The sequence below is a fragment of the Pinus tabuliformis genome, chromosome 9 (assembly GCF_031772625.1).
Source record: "Pinus tabuliformis cultivar Carrire ecotype Pingquan chromosome 9, CPIR1, whole genome shotgun sequence".
In the NCBI taxonomy this organism is placed as follows: domain Eukaryota; kingdom Viridiplantae; phylum Streptophyta; class Pinopsida; order Pinales; family Pinaceae; genus Pinus; species Pinus tabuliformis.
Window position 1 is genome coordinate 536,853,716 of NC_142307.1, and position 16,608 is coordinate 536,870,323.

At 38.3% G+C, this 16,608-nt stretch overlaps 1 protein-coding gene across 1 annotated transcript; it reads right to left on the minus strand.

The window, feature by feature from the left end:
* Positions 1 to 11,496: 11,496 nt before the first annotated feature.
* Positions 11,497 to 12,405, minus strand: LOC149149624 (expansin-A2-like). Its single transcript, XM_089442539.1, has 2 exons — positions 12,255 to 12,405; positions 11,497 to 12,110 (listed from the first exon to the last, which is right to left on the minus strand). The coding sequence occupies exons 1-2, from the start codon at positions 12,403 to 12,405 to the stop codon at positions 11,497 to 11,499; spliced, it is 765 nt and encodes a 254-aa protein (XP_089298665.1).
* Positions 12,406 to 16,608: the final 4,203 nt, after the last annotated feature.

Here is a 16,608-nt window from a genome sequence, read left to right on the forward strand (position 1 = left end):
ATAGCTATAAGTCTATCTTCTGAACCAAGTAGATGGAAAGAGTCATAGCCAAGTACTAGTTCATGACGCTATCGTAAAAAATTTAACATTTGAGGATAAAGATGTAAAAGGAGAGATAGTTAACATTTATCAAAAACTACCAACATTGATTAACTATCTTATAGATTTACGTTCAAATGAAGGAGATTGGGTTTTGGATTTATTTCAGGTTTAGGTAAGTTTTATTATATAAAATTGAATTTTAATATTTTCTTTCTTTGTTTTATATATTTATATTAATTTACTTACTTATTGTTTTTGTGCTTGATGATTAGGTACAACACTAGCATGTTGCCTACAAAAAGGAAGAAATTTCATTATGATTGAAAGAGACCCACTACAATGCAATTTTATTCAACAAATAATTAATGTTCTTCAATTTATTCCAGATGCAATGCAAGAAGTTGGTTTGAGGAAAAGAGATTTAAATGAATCACGCGTGGCCAAAAAACAAAGGAACCTCAACCACCATTATATGGAATGATTGTGAAAGGACACTTTGGGAGATTTGCAGACATGAAAGATCCATTAGAAGAGGAAAATGAGGGAACTCAAGCAGAAAATATTTTGGAAGAAGAAAATAATGAAGTTGAAGAAGACAATGAACATGGATTATATGATATTGTTGATGACATTTAAGTCATGATTGCAAATCAAGCTAAATTTTGAGAGATTTTCTTTAGTTTTACTTGTAATGTTTTGACTTTGAGATTTTATGAGAAGAATGGCCATTTGATTATTATTGTTATATGTTTAATATTTGTTTTAGTCTAATTTTTAATTTTAATTTTTATGTGAATAATTTTTAAGATTTTCTATTAGGATTTTCTCATAAAAATCATTTATTTGACATGTCATTTTTGACAAAAGTTTGAAAATGTGTATTTTTTCATTATATTTATATTGAAAATGTGTATTTTTTGTCAAATGTTTAAAATTATTGTTTTTTTAGTGACAGTTATTTGATATCCATTGAAATATTAATTAGCATTACATAAACATATAGAAAATACTAACTTTAAAATATTGACCATTTTTTTATTTTTTAAACTACGTGAAAATTTTAAGATTTCATTTAAAAAAAAAAATTTGAAAAGGAAAATGAAAACACACAAATACATAAATATAGTTAAAAAAAAATCTTATGGAAATAAGAAGATATTAGAAAATTTAAAGTGTCAAAGATCAACACTCTAAAAAAAGGGTTGATGTTGCATCAACGCTTTTCAAAATCAACATGAAAATCACTAACATCTAAAAAAAATGTTCATACTTGATACATAAGACAATTTAAAGTGCCAAAAATATGCTAAAAAAGGGTGTATTTTGATTCACCACTTTTCAAAATCGGGTCATTTGATCATTAACTATGTTTATTTTGACAACTAATATTTTTAGCATATTTTCTGCAATGAATTTTCTTTATATTTTTTACTTTTGTTTGCAAATTTCTCGTATATCAATAACAAACTAATATTATTAAATTCGTATTTGATTTTACATACATTGTGTGTAGTCTTAGGTTTCCATGGAAAATTAAGACACTCTTAGGCAAGGTCCTGAAGGAAAGGTATGAAGATAATAAATGGCATCATCTCCTTCCTTAATGAAATTCAAAAAGTTCAATGTGACCAACAACATTCTGGTCTCGCCAGTCTAGATACTTAGTTATCTCACATAGAAAGTCATATTCAATGTGGCCTAAAACCTCTAGCACCAACAAGTACCACTGCCCAAGATTTGGCCTTAGTCACTTCATTTAATACTTGATGTCATACTCGACCACTCGACTTATGGAGTTTACTTTTAGTAGTTCATTTTATTCTAGTAGTCATAAACTTACCATTTATATTCACTTACATTTTGATAAACCTAGACTATTGTCCATCGTCAATAGTACTATTTTCCCTTATTAAAGATTGTGATAGGATTTTATTCAAGCAATAATATCTAGTTTTGTATAAAGTCATTATGAAGCAATAAAATTAAAATTAAAATAAAAAAACTATATATATATAACTTTATAAATATTATTAGATAAAAATGGACCTTATATTTTACAAGCATTATTGGATAAAAAATGAGCATGAAAAATGTTTGATGTTTCTTAATCTATGATGCCAATTATAATTAAAGGTTTTTTTAATAAAAAAATATATCTTAACAAAACACCATATAACACCACCTCTCCCATTTTTTAATAAAAAAAATATGTCTTAACAAAGCACCATATAACACCACCTTTCCCATTCTAAATTTCATAATTTTTCAATAAGAAGAATTTTAAATGATTTTAATTGTTTTATAATTTAAAAGATAATTTATGTCCAATGGTGTTATTTTTGGTGGGTGGGATGAATAGCTATTATTTTTCTATCCAATTTTAAATTTTCACTAATAACATAATAAGCTAAATAGTAATTATATAATTTCTAAGTGTTATTGGATAAAAGATAGACAAGAAAAATATGTGATGTTTTTTTTGGCATTTACATTGACAAGCTAGAAGAATGTATAGGAGTTGAAGGATGTGATGGCCTCGAGATCACTGGTATGGTTATTACTCTTATCCTTTATGTTGACGAAGTCGTTCCTCGAGCTAGGAGCCATGAAGGTCTCAAGAAGAAATTTAGAATCCTCCAATAATACTACTCCAAGATAGGTATGACTATTAATATCGACAAGACTAAAGTCATGATAATTAAATCTAAAATATCAACTATGATAATTTCATGTATGATAGTAACTACTTGGAGAAAGTTTCCCCATACAAATATTTGGGAATCAACATTCATCAACAACTCAATTGGAATTATAGCATTAAGAAAATGATAATTGAATGCTAGAAAGCTTATTATGGATTTGAAAACAATTGTAAGTAAACACAAATTTGGGTATGGAATAAAAAAGGTTTCCTCTTTGAGGCTCTCATCACCCTTGTTATTTTATATCGATGTGAAGTTTTGGGTTGTAGTATATCTAGAGAATCATGGAGGAAAATTGAGTTAATCCAAAAACAATTTATAACCTACAACCTCAATAGTAAAGGAAATACTTCCCACCATATCCTCTTGATTGAGGCTAGCCTTTCCCCCATTAAAAATGTGGCTATGATTAATTATATCATGTATAAGAAGAAGCTAGACAGCATGGAAGCCAAGACGTTCCCCAAAATTTATTCTAATTCTATCCAAAATCCCTACCTCTAGCTCATGCAAGGAGACTCTTATAAGAATATCTACTCTTAGCTAGGGCATTGGGAAGTAAAGGAGTATTTCATCATAGAGAATAAGGATAATATTAAAAATATTTTTATTTCCAAAATTAAGGATAATTTGTGGGATGATAAGGAGTTAGAGGGAAAAAGGAAGCTAAGTTATTATACGTAGGTGATCAACCCTAATTTTGATAATCATAATTATCTTTTCGTGTTGAAGAGTGTTAAAAAAAATGAATATTGCCAAGATAAGAATGAGCTCTCATGAGCTCCAAAGTGAAATTGGGTGCTGGCCAATTCCCAAAACACCTTGGGACAAAAGAGTGAATCACTTTTGTGATACTAAGAGGGTTGAAAATGAAAAACGCTTTCTCTTTCTGGTCTAATTTTCAAATATTTCTCAAACTAGCAACCTTCTTGACCTGTTAAGTAAGCAAAACTATGGTGATCTAGGAATACTTATCTCTCTTATTTTTTATCATAGAAATAATACATGAAAGAATATCAACTAAGTTCTGACACTGGTCTTAATGGACATTCATTGTCATCATCATATATATTATTTTGTAAAAAAATATTAAAAATAAACAAATTTAATTTTTTTATACATAAAAAGTATTTGTTTGCCAATTGAGATTAGCCTAGGTCATGCTTCCCATATTGTTGATGCAGGGAGGGGCGACAGAGAGCAGAAGAGTGAAGAACAGCTAGGGTGAATTTTTGCAGGCGCTATTCTCCATGGTAGGGCGGGGAGGAGGGAGCTCTATTCCCTCCTACAAGCAAGCGGTTACCAGTCGTGGTAAGAAACCACTGGAGGAAGTCAGAAAAAATTACGAGGTGAAAGAGTGCAAGGAAGAAGGGAAGGATATAGACAAACATTGTGAGAATCAAAGTACTAGAGACAAAGAAGAAAATATCAAGGAAAAGGGAGCAAAAACCAAGGCTCAGAGTGGTCCTTGCAAGCCTAAATCTGAGATTACATCCAGGGTGGTCCTGAATGATCCTGCGCTGAAGGCACACAAGGACCACATGGGAACTTATGCTATTATTTGTAAATTCATGGGAGTACGGCCCACTAAAAAAGCTTTACAGAGATGGATTAAATATCATTGGAAACCTAAAGGGAGCATTGACCTACATCTGGGGTCAAAAGGATTCTTCAGTGTGGTCTTCACTAACATTGAGGATAAAGACAGAGTGTTTAAAGGAGGGCCCTACTTCTATGCAGTTGTTGGCCTCTATATGAGGCTGTGGATGATGAACTTTGTCCCGGAGCGAGAGACTTTCACTTTAGTACCAGTTTGGGTAAGACTTTACTCCCTTCCTCTTGATTACTGGAAAATAGAATCATTAATAGCTATAGGGAATAAACTGGGACGTTTTTTCAAAGCTTCAGAAGCTACTAGAAGAGGAAAATATACTTCCTTTGCATGAATCTGTGTGGAAATGGATCTCTTCGGAGCTCTACCAGATGAACTGATCTTGGAAGTTTTAGATGAAGAATGGGTGCAAATAGTAGATTACGAACATATTCCATTTAGATGTCGCAAATGTCATGAGCATGGGCACCTGTTCATAGATTGCCCTCTCAGCAAAATTGAGAACAGAAGCAAAGATTATACTATGAAAGATACAGAGAGATTTCAGAAAGTGAGTCACGGAGGAAAAGGTGGCAAAAGGGGTCTTAGGCACCATCAAGCTGAAGGGTCTTAAGTTATGTTGAATAGGTTCTAGGTGCTTGAGGAGGAAGAAGAGATTATTAAAGCAGATCAAGGATTAGAGATAAATCTAGAGAATAAGGAGATAGAGGGGATCAAAGACCAACCAAAGCATAATAACATTCAGAAAGAGGCCATGATGAGCGATGTATAACTGGATATGGACTAGGAAATCACCCAAAGTGAGATGGAAATGGATGATAAGGAGCTACAAGATACTTTAGATAGAGAACATCTAGACTTAGAAGGATTCTTGAAACAGGGAACCATGGAAGGGTTAGATTCATTACCTCAAGAAGAGTTCTCTAGAGTATAGCAGTTGTACTTATGGAAAACCCATGCTGGTGGGGAGGAAAGGCAAGGCATTACGACTAAACAAGGCAACGATGGGGTGAAATATTCAAAAAACACACATGGATTAGCACCTCGAGGCCCTGGAAAGAAAAGAGGTAGAAAAAGCAGAATGAGCTACTGATGGAGTGTGGAAAGCTAATGATATACTTGGGTAAGACGAAAGACCTAACCAGTTACTCTTTACTAATCTTTAATGATGAACTTTACTTCTTAGAATGTCAGGGGTCTAGGTAGTAAAAGGAAGAAAAGATTACTTAGTAACAGGATGAAACAAGAAGCTCCAGATATCATTTTTGTCCAGGAAAATAAATGTTCCATACAAAAAATTAAAGATCTTCATAATAATTGGCTTAGTCGTTTTGAGTTTCTAGAAGTCAAGGCAAAAAATGCAGCAGGTGACATTTTGACTCTTTAGAATCCCCTCAAGATTGACATAATTGATGCTGAAGCTTCCAGAAATTATCTTTCATTGGTCATACAACCTAAGGGGGATAGGGAGATCTATCTGGTAACGAATGTCTATGGCCCTCAGAGAATGGATGACAAATTGAGATTCCTTGATTCTCTTATGGATCTCAAAGATAGATATGTTGGGATTCCATGGATTTTGGGCGGTGACTTCAACATGATCAAATCACTATCAGAGAAAAAAGGGGGCACCAGAGCTCTCACCAAAGATGCTTTAGATTTTCAATCCTTTTTGGACACTTCAAATCTGGTCGACATTGATACAAGTAATGGACTCTTTACTTGGAATAATAGGAGAGGAGGAGGGTCTTTGGTGGCCTCAAAGTTAGATAGATTCATCCTTTCAGAGGACCTTATTCTCAATGATTTTGGTATGGGAGCAAGGATTCTTCCCTTTGGAGGTTCGGATCACTGGCTAATTCAACTAGAGATCAGGGGCATTGGTACTAGGAATAGACCTTTCAGATTCGAGAACATCTGACTCACCCATCCAGACTTTATCAACAACATTTCAGGTTGGTGGTCTGAGGATTTGCATATTCAGGGTACGAGTATGTTCATTCTTCACAAAAGAATAAAACACATAAAACTCAAGCTTAAAGAATGGAACAAGAGAGAATTTGGCAAAATTTTTGAAGGTAAAAAAGCTGTTGAAAACAAATTGCAGATACTCAACCAATCCATCATCGAGGTTGGCTTTGATAAGATCAGCAATATTAGAGCCACCACTCTTCAGCATGAGTTGGAGAACTTATGCAAACAAGAGGAAATTTTCTGGAGATAAAAATCTAGAGTGAAATGGTTAAAGGAAGGGAAAGAAATACCAGATTTTTCCACAGATCAATCGTGGCAAACCAGGCTCATAATAGAATCTCCTCGATTAAGGATGAGGAAGGGAAACTTGTCAGTACCCATGAAGAAATTGAAGTGGTTTTAGTTCAACACTTTAGGGGGATTGCACAGGAAAATATTCCAAACAGAGAGCCTTTCATTAAGGATATAATAAGACATATACCAAGACCGGTGTCCAAAGAGGACAATCTTAACCTCAACTGGCCAGTTACTAAAGAAGAAATCAGTGAAGTCATCAAGGAAATGCAGAATGGTAAAGCACCGGGTCCTGATGGTTTTAATGTGGACTTCTTTAAAGCTTGCTGGAATATTGTAAAACAAGACATGCTGAAGGTGGTTGAAGATACCAGGAGGAATAGAACTATTCTGAAAGCATTCAATACCTCCTTCATCTCACTGATGCCTAAACAAGATAACGCTCTTACTCTAGATAAGTTTCGACCCATAGCATTGTGTAATGTGGTTTACAAGATTATGTCCAAGGTTGTAGCTAACAGACTCAAACCTCTTCTCCCCACCCTTATTTCTGGGGAGAAATTTGGTTATGTAGAAGGCATACAAATTCTCAATAACATCATTTAGGCACAGGAAGTGGTGCACTCACTGACTAGCAACAAGAAGATGGGAATGATCATGTAGCTGGACATAGCTAAAGCCTATGATAAGTTAAACTGGATCTACATAAGGAGGGTTCTTATAGCTTTTGGATTTGATCATAATTGGGTTAGATGGGTCATGGCTTTGATAACCTTTTCAAGTTTTTCAATTTTGGTAAATGGCACTCCCTTCGAGATTTTTATTCCCACAAGAGGCCTTAAGTAGGGAGATCCACTCTCTCCCTTTCTCTTTATTCTCATGATGGAAGGACTTGGTAGATCGATTAAGCAAGCAAAAGCTGAAGGCAAAACCAAGGGCCTTCAACTGTGCGAGAATGGACAGACCTTGATTCATCAACAATTTGTTGATGATACCATGTTGCAGGGGGTTCCTACAGTCAAGGAAGCTTAGGCTTATAAACAACTCCTAAATGAATTTGGTTTAGCCACACGTATGGAGGTTAATCTTCTCAAATCTAAAATATTTTTCTTTAATACTAATATTTCTATCCAAAGGAACATCTCCAAAAGTCTAGGTTTTCAAAGAGATCCTCTTCCTTTGAAATATTTGGGAGTCCCCCTTACTACTAAACCTCTTCATAAAAGTATATGGGAAATGGTGATTAATAAGATGCAGGATAAAATCAGCAATCGGACCTTCAGATATTTAAACTTAGTCGGCAGATTGGTGCTTACAAAGGTTGTTTTACAATCTATCCCAGTTTTTATGCTTTTATCACTCCCTGTTCCAAAAGGAGTCTTACAACAATTCAGATCCATTCAAAGAGACTTTCTCTAGGGGAAAGGGGAAAAAGGAAATGGGCCTTAGTGGCTTGGGAAAAGATTTGTAAACCTAAAAATCAAGGAGGTTTGGGTCTGGATGATCCAGAGGTTCTAAGCAGGGCTTTAGGAGAAAAATTATGGTAGAGATGGGTAAAAGAACCTAATGCCCAGTGGGCTAGTATCTGGACAAAGAAATATGGCAGCACTTGGGATAACAACGATCTCATAAGAATTTCTGGCAATATAAAGGGCTCTTACATCTGGAATAAGGCCTGGGAGAACAGAGGCTTAGTTCAAAGGAATAGCTTCTGGGAAATCAGAGAGGAGGACTTGGCACTTTTTTGGGAAGATAAATGGCAACAAGAACCAATACAGCTAAATGAGCAATTTCTGGACCTCAAAAAAGAGACAGATATCAAGGGGCTATCACAAGCCAAAGATTTTTGGGACCAAAATAATATTGTAAGTAAGTGGAGGAAGTGGAGGAATATGTTTTATGGGGAAGATAACCCCTTGAAAACTAAAGTTGAGGCTCTCATGAGGATATTGGAACAAAGGAAGATCTTAGTAACAGGGGGGCATGACCAATTGAGGTGGGGCAATAATAATAAGGGCACTTTCAATCTAAAGGAGGCTAAATGCAAACTCCTCGATTTGGACTCTCTGGCTTCGGATAGAGTTTGGCGGGATCTATGGAGGCATTAAGGATGGCTGAAGATTAAACTCTTCATGTGGCTTGTCTATCATAAGAGAATTCTAACTTGGGATAATATAAGGAAAAGGGGTGTACAGGGGCCTTCCAGATGCCAGCTCTATGATGCCCAAGAAGAAACTATGGAACACCTCCTCAATAATTGTAACTTTACTTCTAGTTTATGGGATTATTTTTCTAACATCTTCCAAAGGAGCGACAGTGACAGAGGGTGCATCTTCAACACCTTAACCAGATGGGGAAATAATTACTCAGATAATGATATGCTCGGTGCAGCTTGGGCTCTAACACCTAGGTTCATTATTTGGAATGTCTGGAAAGAAAGGAATCAAAGAATTTTCAAAAATGAGAAGATATCCCTTTAGTGTCTTTTAAAGCTAACTTTGTCTCAGCTTAAAGAGACAGTGAGCACCATAGTTCGGAATTCCCCTATTCTTCCACCCTCAGAAGCTGACTTGAGGGTTCTGGGGCTGTTGGGATTGCAGGGGCTTTTGTCGCAGGGCCAGGACAGAAGAGTTATTGCTAGGGTCTCTAAACAGGAATTCTGGCATCCTCCCCCTTTAGGCTTTCTGAATTTTAACATAGATGGGGCATCTAAAGGCAACCCAGGCAATGCAGGCTTTGGAGGGGCGTTAAGGGATGTTAATGGAAATATCCTTTCCATCTTCCATGGGCATTTAGGCAGGGCTACGAACAACATGGCAGAAGCCATGGCTATGGAGCAGTGCTTAGATCTCCTAGTGCAGGATAACCAGCAGAATGTAATTATCGAAGCGGACTCTGAAATAATTATAAACTTTGTTAAAAAAATTAGTTGGGGCTCGGAGCCGGAGAGGGTTTCAAATCACTAGAGCCTAATCCAGGTATTTCAAAGGATCCAGTTCCACCTCAGAGACCTACGCACGATCAATTTCAACCACGTTCGAAGGCAGGCCAATAAACTTGCCGATTTACTAGCTAATCAAGGGGTGCAATGTTCCATGTATAGGGCAATGTTGGGCGGGCATAGGCGGACTCAGGACAGTTTCATGGACTAGTGTGACATCCAAGCTGTTGAGGATATGATGCTGTAACTGACCAGAGCTATGGAAGCTTTGGCCTATAATGTGGTTGAGTTATGAGGTGTTTTTTCCCCTTTTCTCAATTTTTCTCATGTTGCTGGGGGGCATCTACTACCAGAACAGTTGGAGGGAAGGGTTGGTACGACCCTCAGGATCGAGGCAATAGTGATAGTGGTAGTAGACGGAATCCAGAGTCCAATGGCGTCCTGTACGTTTCTTTTTTGCTGTCAAAAGTTGTTAATATGTTATATCGGGGGCCTCCTAGGCGGGAAGTGGTTTTCAATTTTTGGGAGCGATCATACTCCTTGGTCAACACGTGGCAGTGGGGCGGTTTTGGTTTCCACCTTTATCGGGCATTAAACAATAGCTATTATGTTCGGGGCGATATGCTCCTCTACCGTAGGATCTGGCCCGACGGATCCACAGTGGTAATTAGTTGGGCTGGTCAGTGGGGCCACAAGGTTAAAGGGCGGACGTCTAGGCGAGCGATACTTTCCTACACCGTTGGATCGATTTGGGTGGATCAACGGGTAGGAATAGGAATGCTCATTGGTGCTTCTAAAAGGATTTGGTGGGAGCTTTGGTTTTGCGTGATCATCCACTGCAGTTGGTGGGAGATAGATTTAATCTTGTCGGATCTCTTCTATGGTTGAGATACTCATTGCCTTCTTGGTGGTGTAGTGTTGTGGGTTAGGATTGGAATTCTTATACCTAATTAGTTACCCTAGGGTATCTTGTAAGTAGTGTTGGTCTAAGATCCATGTTTCCATATGGATAGTTGTATGATATGTAAATAATTTTCTGTTTTAATGAATATGAAGGTACGAAGAGATTAGCCTAGATCATTAGGAAGAAAGGATGGAATCCTCTAAGTCTAGATTTAATTCCCACAAATAACATGATAGATGTTAATAATATTCACAAAATATGTAAATTCCTCAATTTAAAATATACAAAAATGTCCTTCGTAATATAATGAAATAGAACATTATTGGAAAATTATTTCAAATTGGTTTGATTACATCATTTATACACATTTTATGCTGAAATAGTAAATATAAACAATTATATTTCATATTTATTCTTATTTTATTTCTGAAAATATCAAATCCATTTTAAGAATGTAAATTAAATATACATTATTGATGAGATGTTGAATGATTCAGAACAAGCTTTCTCATTAAGCCATTGTTTGTATAAATCTTAAATTTTATTCATATAACATATAATAGAAAAAGCATTGTTGAAAGTGTTTGCCGTTTAAATCTGAAATGTAATATATATATTTATATCAGTGATTTCATATAACGTATTAAGACACAATTTAATAAAATAAATATTTGTCATTCGTAATCGACTTGGACACCGGGAAAACGCGAGACCTTCCCAACACAATATTGCCTCAATCTGAATAAACAAATGATTCGACAAAAGGAATCCACATGTTATTCTTGCCTCAGGAGAAAATCTTGCAGAACACAACTACAACACACAAGTTATTGTTCAGAGAATTCAGAGACTTAGAAACCCTTGTTGAGAGAATTTAGAGTCTTGGAAACCGATCTAAGACGCCACAGAGAAATAGACGACCATTGTTATTCTCACACGGAAAAAGCAGGAGAAGCCAAAGCTATAACAAGCTACGTTGACAAAGATGGTTATGGGTAACAGAGTTATTCATGTGGACATATAATTATTAGAACTGAATAGTACTCACGAAGGACTGCCCAAAATGCCAGTTGGGAGGGATTACGTTGTTGAAAGTGCGCGTCTTCCCATTACGCAACGTTACGATAAAGGAGAGAGCTCGTCCCTCCAGATTGGGAGTACTGTTTCCCCAAACGGCGCCCCACCCTCTTTGTAACGGTTGCCAACCATCCATTCCATCGGCCTTCATCAACACACCGCTCACCTGCCCGCTCCCGCCCACATTCGATAAGACCACGGTATTGTAATAGGCGTGGCCCATCATACTAAACCTCACTCCCCCATTCCTCAGGCAAGGCACCTTTCTGTAAAGAACGGGCACAATTCCAGCTTTGTAGCCTGCAATGGAGGTGAAAGCCGGCTGTGACAAGTCGAAATGATGGCGAGAAGCATCGCACCATCCAGATCGAGGACACAAGTTGGTAGCAGTCACTGTAACCGTCCTCCCACCGTCGATGCACCATGCTGGATCGGATTTTGCGTCACACAACAATTCATAGCACGCCCCACACGCCGCCCCTTCCTTGAACATTATGCTGCTCACTGCTGTATTGCTTGTCCCATACCCAGCAGCGTACATATCATCGTATCCGCACGCTCCTCCTGCAATACCTCCCAACATAACCAAATTATTAAAATTAGGAGGATGGTGTATGGATGCACCAGCTTGTCTCTATCAACACAATTCAAGAAAATAATAGAGGAGATTCAGTCTTAATCAGATGATGTTAACGTGAAGCAGCTTACCCATTGTTGATATTCCATTAGTGTCTCCATAACATGTTGCATGAGCTCGCTTCCACGCTTTCTGACCTGCATTTGCCAGTCCAATAGATTCCCAACAATACCAACTGATCATGACAATCCGTACGATCAAATTGATATTGTTCCTCGCCATTGTAGCAAAATTAGTTGCGAGTCACAGATTTTCTGTAACTCAATGTAGAGAAGGCCTGCAACTAGAGAGGCCTTCAGGTTTCGGTGTGTTCTTCCCCTTCTCGTAGCTAAATGTGGGTATATATATATATCGTGCAATACTCTCATCCCCTGTATAGTCACATGCGTTCTAACGTGTTGGCACATGCATTAACGCGTAATTCAATTGTCACAAATTTTCAGTCAGAAGTATGAACGTGACCTCGAGAATTAAAATGTACCTTTTCTACCATCTTCGCTGGACTCTGGTAATCGACGGATTTGATGAGAAATAAGGTTTGGCCAAGTCATGGATGGATTATCGATCTCTTACGAAACACACCCGCCCTGAGTGAGGTTATTGATTTATTTAAAAATGCCAATTGGCCCAAAATCTCAAAGTGTTGGGAACTGCGAGATCGCTGCTTGTTTTTGAGATGGAATGTGCGATGTACAATTCTCCAATATGACTATTAAAGTGTACCGCTAAGTCATTTCCATCGAAAAAGTAATTATTTGAAAAAAAATAATTATTTAAATACAATTTTCAAAGATATAATTATTATTACAATTTGTCTTAGGAATATCATATAAAATTATTACAAGAGTACGAAACACATTCCCGCGAGGTTATTTGAATTTAGAGATGACCAGTTGCCAAAAATATGAGGCTCCGTCGAATTTTATCAATACACTCAAATCCCGTAACCTGAATATTATGGACCTGTCCATGGTTTAAAATAGAAAGAACTTTGAACGAATGTAATTTATAATTTTATTCGATATCTTTATTGGAATTTGACGATATAATTTTGTTGGAATTTTTTTGTAAAATTTTGAATTTACAATTAAATATTATATTATTTGAAATACTATATTTTTCTAATTATATATGATAATTTATATATGATAATTTTAAAATGATGTTTAGAGGTTATAATTTTATAAAAATAAAATCATAAAATAATAAAAATGAAATATAAGGTTTTTTTTTCTATTTATAAATATTAAATTTACATCACATATGTGAGGTAGGTGGCCTCAATTTGTCCACTGGAAAACCAAGTCTCTTGGCCACCTATTCTCGTTATAAGCCATCCAAAAACAATAAAGTATCAGTGGTTTTAACCAAGCTAGATAAGTACCAATTTCATGATAAGATTATATATGTCTATCTTTCATAAGCATACATATTTTAAAGTAAATGCTACCTGTAAAAACAAAAAACGCTTTCATGTTGTTCTTTTGACGTTGACTCGACTGGTACCGGGTCCTTCGCTGAGTGACCAGGCATCTAAGCTAGTTCGATGATGCAAGGGATGTGCCTTTGAATTTTGTCCAGTTGAATGTTGATCCAGGTGGATATTGGTGGCCACCCGCTAATTCCACTTGGATCCCCTCTAATGCTTCTTACAGTTTTTTTCAGTTTCCTTAATTATAGCACAGTTTACTATTTTTAGCAGTTTTTCGGGTCCTAAACTTCCGGAGCCGTTTTGAGGCCCTAAACGATGTCTTTTGGGAAATCCACCTCGCGATTTTTCTGATAAAAAGCGTCTTTTCCGTCGTAGTCCTCGAAGAGATCTTTCCAACGGGCTATCATGCACGTCAAACGGAGATAGTACGACCAATTCGCAACCCCGGGAAGTTGATGTACCAACTTACCCAGAAACGGGGCCCACAATTTGGCGTTTCATCTTCTAGGGTTAGGTTTTGGAATGTGAAGGGTTTTCCATTGTTTCTCAACAATAAATAGGCCTTTGAGCCTCATTGTAAGATAGTTCAAAGGCATGTAGCCACCACATCTCTTCTCAGAGATAAGCTACCATCGCCCTAGCTGGTTCATTTCCATTTCTGTTTGTAAGCATATTTCAGTATTTTACAGTAATGAATTGAGGTATTATTTCCGTTGCATATCTGTCTTTATGGTTATCTCTGTATTTTATTGCGTTCCTGTCTAAATCCGGATCAGTGGTATCAGAGCGGTCTGCTTTTCTTCTTTGTTTTTCTTTGCATGTCCCCAACAAGGTCGGGATATAAGGAGTTAGGGCTTGAACTGGTCGAACCTTTGCAAGACCAGCCTCGCAAATCCCGACGGCCTCCCATGGTGGATGAAAAGAAAGACGAGGGGGCAGGAGATCCTATCAAAATCTTGCTCGAAGAAGCCCTCGAGCGACAAAGGAACGCGATGATGGACAACTTTGCCCAAATCCTTCAGCGGCTACCCAGGGGCGACGCATCGGCTTCCAACAGCAACTCTGGAAACGCCACACCATTTAAGGTACAAGTTAATTTTGAAATCCCCATATTCGAGGGTCAGATAGACGCAGGTGCCGTCGATAAATGGTTAAATGTGCTAGAGGGTTATTTTTCTGTTCATGATTTTTCCAGTCGGGAAAAGATTATTTTCGCTCTTCTGAAAGCAGCCCCACACGTCAAGGATTGGTGGGAAACCTACTGCGAACAGAAAGATGAAAGTACAGGCTCACTCTTTTCAGTCACACCGACTTGGGATTGATTCCGAGATTCCATCAAGGAGCAGTACTACCCTGTCGGAAGCTATGAGGATCAATACATAAAGTGGACCACGCTACGGCAGGGAAGGGACCAAGACGTACCAGAGTTCACCAATATTTTCCATACCCTTCGCACAAATTTGGGTATCAAGGATACAGAGCAGCATTTCGTACTAAAATACCGTGGCTGCCTGCACAAGTACATCCAAGAAGAAATAGAATTTCTGAACATCTCCTTGCTCGGCATGGCATACCGATATGCCGTCAAGGTCGAGCAAAAGTTTAAACAGAAGAAGCGAGACTTTGGGTCTGCGAATCCGAAACAAGGGAAAGGTGCCCCCAAACCGCAGAACAAAGGACAAAGCCAAGGCGGGGCGGCCCAAGACAACCCGCCAAAGCTGCAAGCAAAGAACAGCGCCGCGAAGCCGAAAAAGGACACCGGAAAGTGGTGTGAGTTCCATAAGAGCTCCACTCACAACACAAGTGAGTGTCGGGCCAAGCAGTCACTGGTGGCCGAGCTAAAGGTTTCAGAATCAGATGCATGTTCTGACTCTGAGTCAGAACTCGATAAGGGGAATGACAAAGGGAAGCAGATTATCGATGCGGAGCCCAACGCCACTGTTGCCACCACGAAGATCGAGAAGGAGGAACCTGAAGATCCAGAGGAGGAGGAGCGTCTCTTCCACTCCCAGATGTGGGTAAAGGGCTCCCCGCTACAGTTCATTGTCGACAGCGGGAGCCAAAAGAACCTCATTTCGGCAGAGGTCGTGAAACGGCTGGGCTTACCGACCACAGCGCATCCACAACCATACACCATTGGGTGGCTGCACCAAGGACGGGATCTTCGCGTGAGCCAACAGTGTTGCCTTCCATACAGCATCAAGCCCTTCACGGATGAGGTATTGTGTGACATTGCACCCCTTGAAGTTTGTGATGTGTTATTAGGACAACCATACTTGTGGAAGCGACATGCTGTGTATGAGTCAAGGCCCTGTGCTGTTATTGTTACTTTGGGAAATAAGTTGTACAGGATACCAGAGGTAGCACCGCCTACCGCCATCTCTTTGGTTACTGCAAAACAATGCAGTAAGCTCATTTCCAAAACCAGGAAGTTTGTTTTCCTGATGATACGCCCTCAAGAAAAGAAGAAGACGGTGGCCACGACCTCTAGACAAGGCCCCTCCGCACGACAACTACAAATGGACAAGGTCGTGGAGGAGTATGAGGACATCTTCACCTCCCCCGCAGGGGTTCCTCTGCACTGTCAGGTCAAGCACTCCATTGATCTAACCCCAGGTTCGCCGCTGCCCAATGGACCAATCTATCGGCGCTCTGTTCTGGAGAACGATGAAATCAAGAGGCAGATTCAGGAGTTGCTGCAAAAAGGTCACATCCGTCCGAGTTCATCGCCCTGTGGGAGCCCGATCGTGCTGGTACAAAAGAAGGATGGGACTTGGAGACTCTGTATTGACTGTCGGGCCCTGAACAAGATCACTGTCCGTAATAGGTACCCAATCCCACGGATTGATGACCTCCTGGACCAACTAAAAGGGGCAAAATATTTCAGCAAGATCGATTTGAAGTCAGGATATCACCAGGTACCAATCGAACCCTCCGATGTATGGAAGACTGCCTTCAAAGCCAAGGAGGGCCTTTTCGAATGGTTGGTTATG